General features: G+C 39.2%; 1 protein-coding gene across 1 annotated transcript in view; it reads right to left on the reverse strand.

The window, feature by feature from the left end:
* wdfy3 (WD repeat and FYVE domain containing 3) overlaps positions 1 to 12,860 on the reverse strand; it is a 226,536-nt gene that overhangs the window by 91,113 nt on the left and 122,563 nt on the right. The window contains exons 14-18 of the mRNA XM_042340146.1: positions 10,627 to 10,781; positions 7,355 to 7,569; positions 2,287 to 2,399; positions 970 to 1,204; positions 64 to 167 (exon numbers count right to left, since the gene is read on the reverse strand). Coding sequence (XP_042196080.1) covers positions 64 to 167; positions 970 to 1,204; positions 2,287 to 2,399; positions 7,355 to 7,569; positions 10,627 to 10,781 — 822 coding nt within the window. The remainder of the gene's footprint in view (positions 1 to 63; positions 168 to 969; positions 1,205 to 2,286; positions 2,400 to 7,354; positions 7,570 to 10,626; positions 10,782 to 12,860) is intronic.

Here is a 12,860-nt window from a genome sequence, read left to right on the forward strand (position 1 = left end):
GGTAACCAATCACGACACTTTGCCCACAGTGAGCTGGTTTGTGTGACAGCATCACTTTCTAACCTGCGCCGAATCCACTGGTAACAGCTCCATCATTAAGTCCTCCCGTCACGGCAGCGGCATTAACAGGTGCGTTGTGGGGAGCCAAGCTCGGCAAAAACAGGCAGCTGTCAGGAAAAAGCAGAACACTTAAGGCACGAGCAGCCTGGAGAAACAACGAGAACCACATTCTGAACCTTCTCCAGAACCAGTCACTTCAACTCAACCTTACGCATGACTCAGATAAATTCAACACACAAGTTGAGCCCAACAGTGGTAACAGATACGTCAAGGTGAAAATTATTATGTTCCAAAATTCATTCCGTTCCCAAATTAACAACTCTTAATTACCACTATTATCAAGCGTTTACAAAGAGTGATTAAAATGTATCCATAATGTTTTTTTTATTCTAAAAAGTTTCCGAACAACACAAAAGCCTTTATTCGAGGCTGAGGAGCAGTGTTTGACTATTAATCTTGATGGTTGTTAATGAATTCTTGAATCATCTATTTCTGTGGTCTGAATAAATGCGTCCGCAATGCTTACTCGCTAAAAAAGATGCCGGTTTTTTCTTTTGCAGTGGCTACAAAGAATGAACCGCTTTTACTCATAATTTGGACATCAGATAAAGAATACACTGGTTGAATGCCTCTCCTCCCCTTAGTTTAGATTCAGGTGAACATTACTGGTTATTCTTGCTTTGCTAAATGTACTCCCTTGGCAGATAGTATATGGTGTTGCAAGTTGACCAACCTTGGTTCTTGAATATATTATAAGATAATCAATATTCAATATCTTACAATACTCACTAAATCTACCAACAAGGAAGAATAATTTGCAATGTCCAACCCAGCCAGTGGATAGAAATATCATGAATGGCCATTTGTTTACATAAACTACTGCTTGCATGGGGGAAAAAAATACCTTACCCAAAGCCTTCCAGAGAAGTATCAAACTCCACAAATGCTGGAGTAACTGATGATCCGTGAAGTCTAATGTCATGTGGTGTTGTCATGGAGACTAAGCACTTCACCCGAGTCAGAGGCACTGTGCTTCCTTCCGCCCCTTTGAGCAGGCTTTTGCTGATCCTGTAGTGACTGTTATCTTCATTCCCGCTGAAAACATTTTCAGGATCGAATCCATCCAAAGACATCATCAGGCTACCTGTGATCCCAAAGCAGGTACAATAGTACAGTCTTAGAAAAGATAGGGAGCTAAAAGGGCAACAACGAAAGAGGTTTATCAGCAAACACCTATTGAAATTCACGTTAAGGCCCCAGCCCTGATGGTGTAGTGGACAGGTATGGATCCTGGAGCTCAATGATTCAAATCCTGGTGTGTGATGAGTTTGCTGGTCTCAGGTGGGTTTGCATGGGAGGTTACATCGACTCCAACGATCCCAGGGTTAAGATTCCTGCTCTTTCTAAGCACCCTCTATTGGTAGCGTGTGGCAGCCGGGTGGGCAAGGTCAAGCTCCTCTGCGACGACCTCCACATTCATGTGGCCTACAGACACTCACTGTCAAGGCTCACATGTGAATAATGACTACTTAGGTGAGTACTAGAGGGTAACCAGTACTCACGGAACTCCACCCCAGCGAGAGGAAGTCAGACTAGGAGCAGAGATGCATATGTGGGGTAGGCATTAGAAAAATAATTCAACACCCTACATTTATTAAAAAAATTCAGGTTAAGTTTCAGATAAGGAAAAATGATCAAGCATTTCAGGAAATAACTGAATACAGTATACTTTATTTTATGAATGTCAAGAACATTATCTTCACAACATCAGTCAAAAAGAGCAAATATTCCTATACTATTTATACAAATGCCATAAAATGAACATTTGTTTTAGGCACACCTGTATCACATCTGTCCCCATTCAGTCATTAGTAGAAAGGAATATGGAGGATGATATTCTTCTTGTGATAGAAAAGAATATGGAGGATGAAATTCTTCTTGACAGTGTGTGTTTCAAAGTTACTATACTGAAACGCAAGAGAAATGTGTCTGTCCAAATCCCTCCCTCCTGTTCATTAAAAAATATGAGGTGCACTTGAAATGTTTATACAGTACATCCAATTTTCAGAACTAATCTTTGCAAATATACTGTTTCATTCAACCAATATTTAAATTACAAATTTGCTTTAAAGAGCAAAATGTTTGTTTAAGCTGGGAAACTCAAATCTGAATCTCAAGCAACAGAAAGAGATTTTACAATTTATAAATAAATATTTTGCAGCTTACCTCTTATATCTGTTTCACAACTTAAAGAGCTTGGTTTGTGGACCCTGTACACGTTGATCAACTTTTTATCCCAGGCTCCACAATTCAGTGGGTTACCAAGACGGAGAAACTCCCTGATAAAAATCAACATAAGTAAATAAAAAATCAGTATTGAGTAAATGAAATGCTAAAATAATAATAATAATCCTTGCATTTGATATAGGACCTTTCACATCAGAAAAGCATCATAGCATTTCACAGGATTTACTGTCAGGTGTTGTGACTGTGTATTTTGTAGATTTCAATATCTTTGGTATGTTAAATGAAGAACTTTGAGCTCACGCTCTGTTAACCATGGGGGGGGGGGGGGCGGGGAAAAAAATCTTTCGTTTAAGTTTACCAACAATAATCCCAACTCTTCGCCCCCAAAATCTATTATTTTCACAACCTAAAGTGGGAAAGACTATGATTGCTTTTTTCAAAAGCACACAGACCTCAGTTCTCCCCAGACCACATACCAACTATAGCAAAGAAGGGGGTAACTCGCCACCATCCTCCTCAAATGATTCTCAGCTGGTTGTTGGGGAGGTGCACGGAAGGCCTTGACACTTAGAGGAAGCACCTGCCCACCAATCAATTTCTAATTAATGTGGTCAGAAACTGGGTAGATGGAAACACAAGTAAAAACCGCAACCCACACTGCGGTATCACATGCAGTTTCAAAGCAATGTCCCTCACACATAAAAGCCCACATATTTCACTTATGTAGAGGTGGTAACTTTTCAGGTCGCTGGGTGTGGTAACGGAAACCCTTTGCCATATTTAAGAGTTTCCAGCTCCAGCAGCTTACCAAGAGTGGTTTCATGTTTACAGGTTGATGGGAGTTTGCAATCTCTTCCCCTGAAAGATACTGTGGTTGGCAGAAGCCAAGACTTTAGGAACACCAAAACACAAGTTGGAGCCCTGCTGGAAATGAACCGTCTAAAATGATCCAACTTATTCCAAACTCCATCTACAAGAACAATGGCTTTTAGGTTTATTAAGAGACAAGTTTTTTTTTTTGATCGGTCAATTGTTCTGTCACATGCAGAAACCCACGAGTATCTAAATCAGAGTTCCCTGCAACCCATTATATTTGGAAATTCCCATGTATTGGCTCTTCCTGGAGGGAAACATCCTGCTTCCCTAATTCCAGAGAGTATTAAGCATTGGCTGGCAAGAGCCAAGGGTTGAAGATCTAAGAATGTTTTTTGGGATACTGCTGGGGTTTAATCAACTAAAACCACGTAGAAAGCCATTAAAAGTACTGTCTGGCAAACTTCCTGTTTCTTGGCCACCTAGGACACTTTGCTCATTAAGGTTTTGGTTTGCAGGGTTTAAAGGAACTGAGTAGAAAGAAATCCTCTCCCAGGTGCCTCTCCAAGCCCCACCAATGAGCCCTGGAGTACTGTGGACCAACCTGGCTCAGACACAGATCCCAAGTGGGAAGTGAATCTTCCCCCAATGATAGGTCTACTCCACAAAATCTTATTAATAAGCAAGGCAGGTCAATAGTCAACAGTGCCCTGGAGTATTGCAGATCTGTATAGCTGAGGTATTGGTTCAAGAGCACTACAGAGTGCTTCATTCAGCTCTGCCTTCAATACCCAGGTCACCATGAAGCCAGCTCAACCAGATAGACCCCTGTTAATCTTTTTCCTTTTCCCCAAAGGAAGACAAGGTAAAAAGTCTGAAAGAATTTTTAATTCTGAAAAGCTTTCCAGGATGACTATCTTTGAAACAAACAGTTAAATACTTTGAAGTTAAACATTGGCACAGACACAAATCTTTTGACATTCCTCAAGTCAACGTCAAAACTTGAAGCTTAATTAACAGCTAGCTACTGTATTTAAAATTGAGTGATTTGATCAGTGAACTAACAAGCACTAATTCCCTGCAGATGCCTACATTCTTAGTGCTAGATTTAAATACCAAAGGACTACTATACATTTCTTAAAGGGGTTCATACACAATTAAATTATAATAATTCATGCAAAAACTAGCAAGTGAATGTTGCAACTTAAAACAAGGTTTAAATGGCCAGTGTAATATACATGATATGGAATATCATGTATATTACACAATATGGAATCTCTTCGATCATATTCCACAACAGAACAGAATCGCCAAGACTTCCTCCATAACATGAATATTTAATAAGCAGAGAACATTTTCACACAGCGAAGGTAAAATGGAATTCAGTCAATAGTATTGCAGTCTGTTTATAATCCATGACACTCCAAAATATTAACTCAGAGTAGTGTTGGGAGGAGAGGAATTATATTTTATCCAATTGTTTAGAGTACAGTTCGCCTGCAAATAGCATAATCAGCACACTTTACAGTGATACGTGAATGTGAAATGCGCTATATCAAATGCAATGATTATTATTATTATTAGTGCGCAAACCACAATCAAACACGTCACTCGAAATGACCAACAGTAAGATCTGGGCTACAACGTGAAGATGAAGAATTGTGTTTCTTTTTGAAAACAATTGAGTTATCTGATCGGCTATCTGATAGTAAAGCTGCTGCACAATATCTGCAGTAGAATGTCGTATGGACATTTGTATTTTGTTTATATGATTTTGTGACTGTCAAAGTGAGACAAACCCAAATCCAGGCCATATGCTAATCTTATAAAATGTAATGTTAGTGTTTCTAAAACAATATGACTTCATTTAATGAGGGCATAGAATTGAAATAAAAAAATATTAATGTCAGCGCGTGTGTCTGAAATAGGGCACTAACTGACTGGAATGCTAAATCTAAAAATATGCATTTCCTTTCAAGTCATAGCTTTACTGATAATAGGATCCATGTCCTCCAGGACAAAGAAGGCTGCAGTGTAAAATTAAAAATGTGAGGTATCTTTTGGATCAATGCACAAAATCGTAGATGAGTTTGGGGAGAAATACTTTTGGTCAGCCAGTGTCTGGCACATGTAGAAATCCACTACCACCATACTTAAAAGTATCCAAACCAGACAGAGGTCACATATGTATACCACCTATGTATGTATATTTCCCAGGGTCTGGAATATGCACTCTCTCCCTGGAGGGGCACAGGTTTGAGTCCTGTAGCTCAGTGGTTAGAGCACTCGCTTTGCAAGCGAGAGACCTGAGTTCAATTCCAGGCAGGGCGAAACCTTGGGCAAGTTTCCTCACTCCACACACCTAATAATAATCCCCACAAAACCGAAAACAATAATAAATTGGTCATTTTCAATCTACGACTGTTTGTGGGACATTGCTGTGCGCAATTGGCTGCCGCGTTCGCCCACAAATATACAGTCAATTCACTTTACAGTGTGTTCTGTGAAGCGCTGTGGGACGTCCTCCCGACGTGAAAAGCGCTATATCAAATGCAAGGATTATTATTATTATTATTATTATTTGTGACAGCCAAGGCTTGGGGACCTCAGAGTGTGCGATGGATTACTGCTACAGTTTATCTGTCTGAAAGTGCTGTCTGGCAACTGTTCAGCTGCTTGTCTAGCTTGGATCGCCCTATTCGTTAGGATTTTTGCCTGCAGGGTTAACAGAAGCTGAGTGGGAAGAATTCTTGCCCCCAGTTCCTCTGAGTTCTATTGGTGACTTAATTTGCTGCTTATCCATCAGCTGTCACTGTGGAAATCTTAGCTGATTATTCCCCCTCTTCAGATTCAAGCACTTTTGAATCATTAAAATGGGAACACAGTGACTCTCTAGTGTTTGCTTTGAATGTTATACTGCAGCTGATTCCTGAGCTTCTTCTTTCAGGTGATTTCTTATGCGTGGTTGCCTTCCTCCCTTATCTCCCAGGAATTGCGGTTCAGTGATTAATGAGAACCGAAGGGCCTGAAAAGCCTAAAGCAGCCACATCAGCAGGAAGAGAACAGGTGAACTGAGGCATGAGTTCTACAGCAGCCTATGTGATTGATGCGTCCTTGACACTTTTAATTAAGTTTTTGGCATGTGACATCTTAGACATGTGGCTAATTCCTGAATGAAAATCCACACCCAGGATTCATCCAATAGGGACAATATTTGCCTACAAAATAGTCCTTACATTTGACAGTAATCACCTATGAAGCACCTTGAGACACTGACGTTTGCTTTATCACATGCAAGAATTATTTATTATTATAATTTTGGTAAGAGTCATAAGATGGGCACAAACCCCCGTAATAATAATCCTTGCATTTGAGATAATACCTTTCACATTGGGGGGACATCTCAAAATGCTTCATGGGATTTACTGTAAAATGTAATGACTGTATTTTGTAGGCAAACCCACTAGCCAGTTTTGCGCAAAGCAATGCCTTAAAAACAGCTATGAAGTGATTGTCTAATTTCATCTGTGGGATTGTTGGGAGAGGACACCTAGAGAAATACCCCTTCTCTTTTTGAATAGTGCTACGGGAATCTTTAATATGCATCCGAACAGGCAAACAGGACTTCAGTTTAACATCTCAGCTGAAGGGCATTATTGACAAAATAAAATAAATCTTTATTCAAACTCAATTAAAAGTACAGAGGAAACTCAGTTTAAGGTCACCCCACTAAGGTGGCTAATTCATTAATATAATTTTTTTTGCAATCTTATTCATTTCATCATTATATAGTAAGTTATACAATCTCATTAGTAAAGTGAACCTGCTAATGTGGTCCAAATTCTTAGTCTGTTTGCTGACGTTATTAGAGAGGTTCCACAGTAACATGTTTTGAAACAAACGATTATGTGTGGTGCTTTATTTTGGGATGAGGAAAAAACCCAGAGATGGATTAAGAAGGGTTAAAGTGTTTGAGGGATTCATCACGATCCTTGCTAGGTGAAAGTGACAGCAAATTGTTCTGCAAGCCAAAACAATACGATTACAACAACAATGTGCATTTCTATGTGTATAGTTGTGTTTCATAAATGCTTTAATTCAATCGAATACTTTTCAAGCATGAACAACAACAACTTGCATTTACAAAGTGCCCTTCTTGCAGAATAGCATCTCGGTGCATTTAAAAGAGTTGGGATTAAGACCCAAATGCCGTCTGTTTGAGTAGGTATCTTACCTAAGGACCATTGGTTCCAGTGACTGGGAAGCCAACCTCTCAAACATCCTCTGGAGTGGTGGGTGAAGAGGGTGGTCTTCATCAGCCAGAGCAGAACTACACCTCTGAAGCAGCCGTGCGTGAAGCCCTGCTTCACACATTACTTGCTGATTTCTTTCCGAGTGAATAAGTGACTGTAAGATATTAGCTACTGCAAGCTGAAGATCTAATGCATGCTGAAACAGACAGAAAAGAGACAAATACAACATAGGTTACACACCATCCAAATCAAATCCTTATGAAGTGTAATTTCACAGTTCAGCCCTTTGCAGACCAAGAAGGATCTAACCTTCTTCTGTACTAGTTATCTTACATTAATTTGGGGCTTTAATTAGCTTTTGCAGGAAGGATCAGCCTTAGTGCTGGTAATCTCCTAATGTCATATAGCAAGCTGACACTCACCATTTTAGGTGACATGTGACAAAACAGCACTGGACACGGGTAGGAATAGGACCAAAAGTATTCAGGCCAGAGATTAGAACTAATGTTAAAATCAGAGCAATTCTGCACATCAAAACGTATGAGGAATATAAAAATGCTCCTGATAAACAAGAGTTTAAATCATAGAAAGTTATAGCACAGGCACCACCCATTTGCTCATCAAGTCAGCCATGGCGTTCTCTCTTCATACGAGTGACATAGTCCAACCCATTCTCATTGGATGAGGTACCAGAGGGTTTCTAGAGAGAATGGTACTGTGCTACAGCATGTCAAGAAAAGAAATGAGGAAAATGAGGGGGATAATAATTTTAGACCATAACTTTGAAAGGCCTATTTTTGAGTGGACAGGAAATCTATTTGCAATGCCAACATTTGTAGTGAATCGATGACCTGGGAAACCCACAATTAAACAAGTCAGTGTTTGACGTAAAGGATTATATACTCCAGAATATGAGATGTGATGCTTTATAATTCAAGAAATATCACTGTTTTATTTTGCTGGTCATCCACAGAATGCTCTGCAAAAGACAGCAACACAGGTTGCAAAAGAATCACCAACTCTTGAGTATAGTTTGTAAGACTAAATTTTTTTGAATAAATGAAGAAACTAAAAACAGACAATTCAACCAAATCTCTGGTGAAAAGAGGCCCGAAGCATCAAAGCACAAATGTAGACTTGCAATTACTATACCGTTAAACTGAAAATTGTTTGCTCAGGGCAAAGCTTGCACTCATACTTTCTCCAAGGTGGAAAGATGACCAGAATTTAAAACCAACAGAAAAGAAATTTGGAAAATATGGATCCTGATTTCAAAATACTGTGCAACACTGACAAGGCTATTCAGCTTCAACGATAGCTGCACTGTTAGTTGGTGCACTGACTAGAACTGCTAGGACGAAACTCAAAGAAGCACACATATTTTTAAAAATTGTGAAGCTACATGCAAACTGCACAGTGTAAATTTTTAGAGGGGTCGGAAGAAAAAAAAGAGGGGGAAGATAGATGGTGGCCCCATCTGACGCACTGTGTCACTTTGCACCTAGTTCAAGAGCAATGAACCATTGCTCTTTTTTCTGGCTGAAATGTATATTGTGGGACCAGGGGATAAATATTCAGAAGACAACTTCCATATTATATATACACACACACTATGCATATTGGATAGGCTTCAGAAAGGACACTTTACCTTTAAGAAAGTTCACACCCGACAGTAATCTGCCACACCTTTTGTGTGATATTCAAGGCTTCAATTTGGGCAAAGCCCTAAGAACACAGAACACTCCATCTTTGAATCTCTGAATAATCTCTGGATAAAATGATTCTAAACAATCAAGTTGGTAGCAAACTTGGTAACTTTTCTGCTGAAGTACTGATCTCTTCTGTTTATTAACAGTGCAATTTTCAAACAAGCAATTCTTGACAGTTTAGTGCAGTGAGATTGCCAGCTCGATGTCAATACAAAATGAAGTACCCAGTTAATAAACCCATCTTTCCCACAAAGAATTTTGCTTTGAGCCTGAATCCATTAGAGTTGCACTGTATGCGAAATAAACCCACATATGGTAATCAGCCAGTCCAAGTGATGAGTTGTCAAGCATGTCATGCAAGTCAGCCATAACTGAAACATTCTATACATCCAATAGATTCCCATAGGATGCATTAGAAATCATATTACTGAAGGAAGAAATGCATTAGCTGGCTGGTATTAATTTGAATTTTTAATAGTAGAATTTGTGGATTGCAGAGGCAGCAGAGAGGATCTAGAAATGATGTTACTTCAGTACTGATCAGTTGGGAATATGGATCGCAGTGGAGATGGAGATTTTTGCTGATGAAAATGACTGAGTGCAGAAAGAAAGGAGCCTTTTATGCTGGTTATACTAGTTACCAGTGCCCAGAAATCAAAACTGCTCCAGTGAAGTTTGGTTCCAGTTGGAACCAGAAAGAGAATAGCAGATTTCCTGATAATTTAGTATATATTAAGAACATTCGCATGATAAATGCTTCACATGGTGCAGGAACTTGGCTGATCCAATCAGAATTAAGGTTGAATCTTCGTCTGTGTTGACTTAGTTGAATTCTGCCGGCAAAGAGTTCAATTTGCTCTCAAAGTCCCCAGTCTAACATATGGAAAGATTCATAGAACCACAGAAATTTATAGCACAGAAAAAAGCCATTTGGCCATCTTGTCTGTCCCTTTCGGCCCAATCCCTTTCCGTTAACCCAGTAACTGCAAAAATGCTTGAGAACAGCAAGGGCTTCTTCTGCATTATTTTACTCTTTACGATTAAATAGCCCAGTGACCCTCACTGCCTGGGATCATACAAATAACCATTTGGGTAAGGTGAGCGGGGTTTGTCAGCCCCTAACCAGTACGAGGCATTGTTTTCTGAACAGGACAGGAGAAAAGTGAAAAATCCATAGGTTACTATGGACAACTCTTGCTTCTGCTCTGCAAGTTAATGACAAGACTTCTCATCCTACACCCCCACCACCATCTGTGCGATAAGATTCAGACAAAAATTATTTTGAAAATGGAAAGAAAAACAAAGTAACACACATTCTGAGGGAACTGGGATATCAAACACATTCCATAGGGCTTGAGACAATGTTAGTTGCGAGGTCTCAGGCCAACACATTCTTTAAATAAACTCCCTATTCCTCCTTCCTCAGCATTAAGTAGCACATTTACACCGATATAAGACAACTAAACTGGTCAATGCTGAAACAGATATTTCCGCTTGTTGCTAGGGGGTTTTCTTAAATTAACCCTGGACTTAGCGAAGCTTACCTTGAGCTGTTCATTGGATTTGACGGAGGCGAGTAGGTCCAACATGGCAAGCACAGCACCCGGATGGATTATGACTGGATCAGAAGAATGCAAAGAAGCCACTGCATTGTGCAGCTTCATGTCCGTAGCAACTTTGGGTGGAATCACGGGAGGTGCTGAAACTGTGTGATACACTGGCCTATGCAAACAAAAATGATACTTATCATTCTGCATCTGTAGCTATTTTAGTGGCATAAAAAAACTATACCTATAATTTTAGTATACAGTATTACAATTCCACACAATAGGAAATTCATCAATTCTATTTCTACGAATGTATGTGAAATCCCGTCAATTTTCTTCCTTTTTAGGCATCCCCCCCGCCCCCCTTCAAGATTTAAATGGAGGTCATTCAGCATAATTGCTTTAATGTGACTTTTGAAGAGTATAAATAGAGAGAGAGTCGAAAAACACCTCTATGGCATAAAGTGCTTTTCAATTCTTCAGAGTGTGCAGCAAGTAGCAGAAACACCATCTGCCTTGCGAGGCAACAATTCCAGACAACAACAGTCCTTGTTAAGTATTGCCATCAATAATGTTACACAATTAAGAAGCAGAAATGTATTTGCAATAGATGCAAAAATGTTTCATTGTCCTTATTGATGTACTTATATCATCTTTAAAACTTATATATTTTACAACCCTCATCTTACACCATCACTGACATCCAGTTCTGAGAGAACATCTTCAAAACCTTTAACTGGGTTATGGTTTATTAATATTCATAGGCTTCAAATTGAGATGCAAAAACTAGAATATTAATTAACACATTTGCTCTCCATTTTGTAATGAACGGATTGCCTGGCACATCTTCCAGCAATAATTAATGATGCCAAATTTGTATCTACACAGCTCCTGCCTGTCTACCTGAACATGGAATGCCATTTTCCTGGAAACATAGAATGCTACTGCATAGAAGAAAAATGGGATGACTTGGTGGGCTGAATGGCCTGTTTCCCCGCAATATCATTCAATGTAAAATCAGCACTAGTGTTTTTCTGCACTGGAGCCAGTCTACCCCACTTTCCTATTTGCTCCTCATACCCTTTCAATACTTCTCTCAACATTTAAATTCTTCAAGAATCTACCTAATTCCAAAATACCATTTCAAATATAGGGCATATGGATTTTCAATCCTATATAATAATAATAATCCTTGCATTTGATATAGCGCTTTTCACGTTGGGAGGACGTCCCAAAGCGCTTCACAGAACACACTGTAAAGTGAATTGACTGTATATTTGTGAGCGAACGCGGCAGCCAATTGCGCACAGCAATGTCCCACAAACATCGTGGATTGAAAATGACCAATTTATTATTGTTTTGGGTTTTGGAGGGATTATTATTAGGCTCTGTGTGGAGTAAGGAAACTTGCCCAAGGTTTCGCCCTCTGCCTGGAATTGAACTCAGGTCTCTCGCTTGCAAAGCGAGTGCTCTAACCACTGAGCTACAGGACTCCGCATATAAAGGACATTTATATGCCATCAACTTCTATTTCTTTTGCAAGAATTTATGTACTCTGCCTCAACTATGGTTTGTAGCAAATGGCTGCATTGTTTCACCCACAAATATACAGTCAGTTCACTTTACAGTATATTCTGTGAAGAGCTTTGAGACATCTCGAAGACATGATAAGGCGCTATATCAAATGCAAGGATTTTTTAAAATTATTTTTAGCAGAGAATTCCACATTTTGACCACCCTTTGAGTAAATAAACTTTTTCTGAACCCTGTCTTTAATTCTTTTCGCATTCATCTTAAGCATGTGCTCACTAGCTCGTGACTTGGCAACCAGCAGAAATTGACCATCACTATTTACCCAATAAGAACCTTTTATTAATTTTGAGCATCTCGATTTGGTCAGCTAAAATCAAAACAGTTCTAACTTCTCACATCTCTCAACCAAAGTGAAACCCCACTTCCCCGCTAACATCCTCACAAATGTATGCTTCATCTTTTCTATTGCTTTATGTCACACTAATTTATTTTCAACCGCAAACAATCAAAACCAGAGAATGGTCTTCCAGTCCATCAGGTTGAAAGTACAGCATTTATTCAGATGAAAAATGAATGTAATGCAGTGTTCTTCACAGCTTAACATAGGGCATATCGATTTACAATCATATATGTAGAAAACTTCTTTTTCTATTTATAAAATAAAATGTACAATCCATGCAGATCTTTACCCTCCAGCT

The sequence above is a fragment of the Callorhinchus milii genome, unplaced genomic scaffold (assembly GCF_018977255.1).
Source record: "Callorhinchus milii isolate IMCB2004 unplaced genomic scaffold, IMCB_Cmil_1.0 Scaffold1, whole genome shotgun sequence".
Lineage (NCBI taxonomy): Eukaryota > Metazoa > Chordata > Chondrichthyes > Chimaeriformes > Callorhinchidae > Callorhinchus > Callorhinchus milii.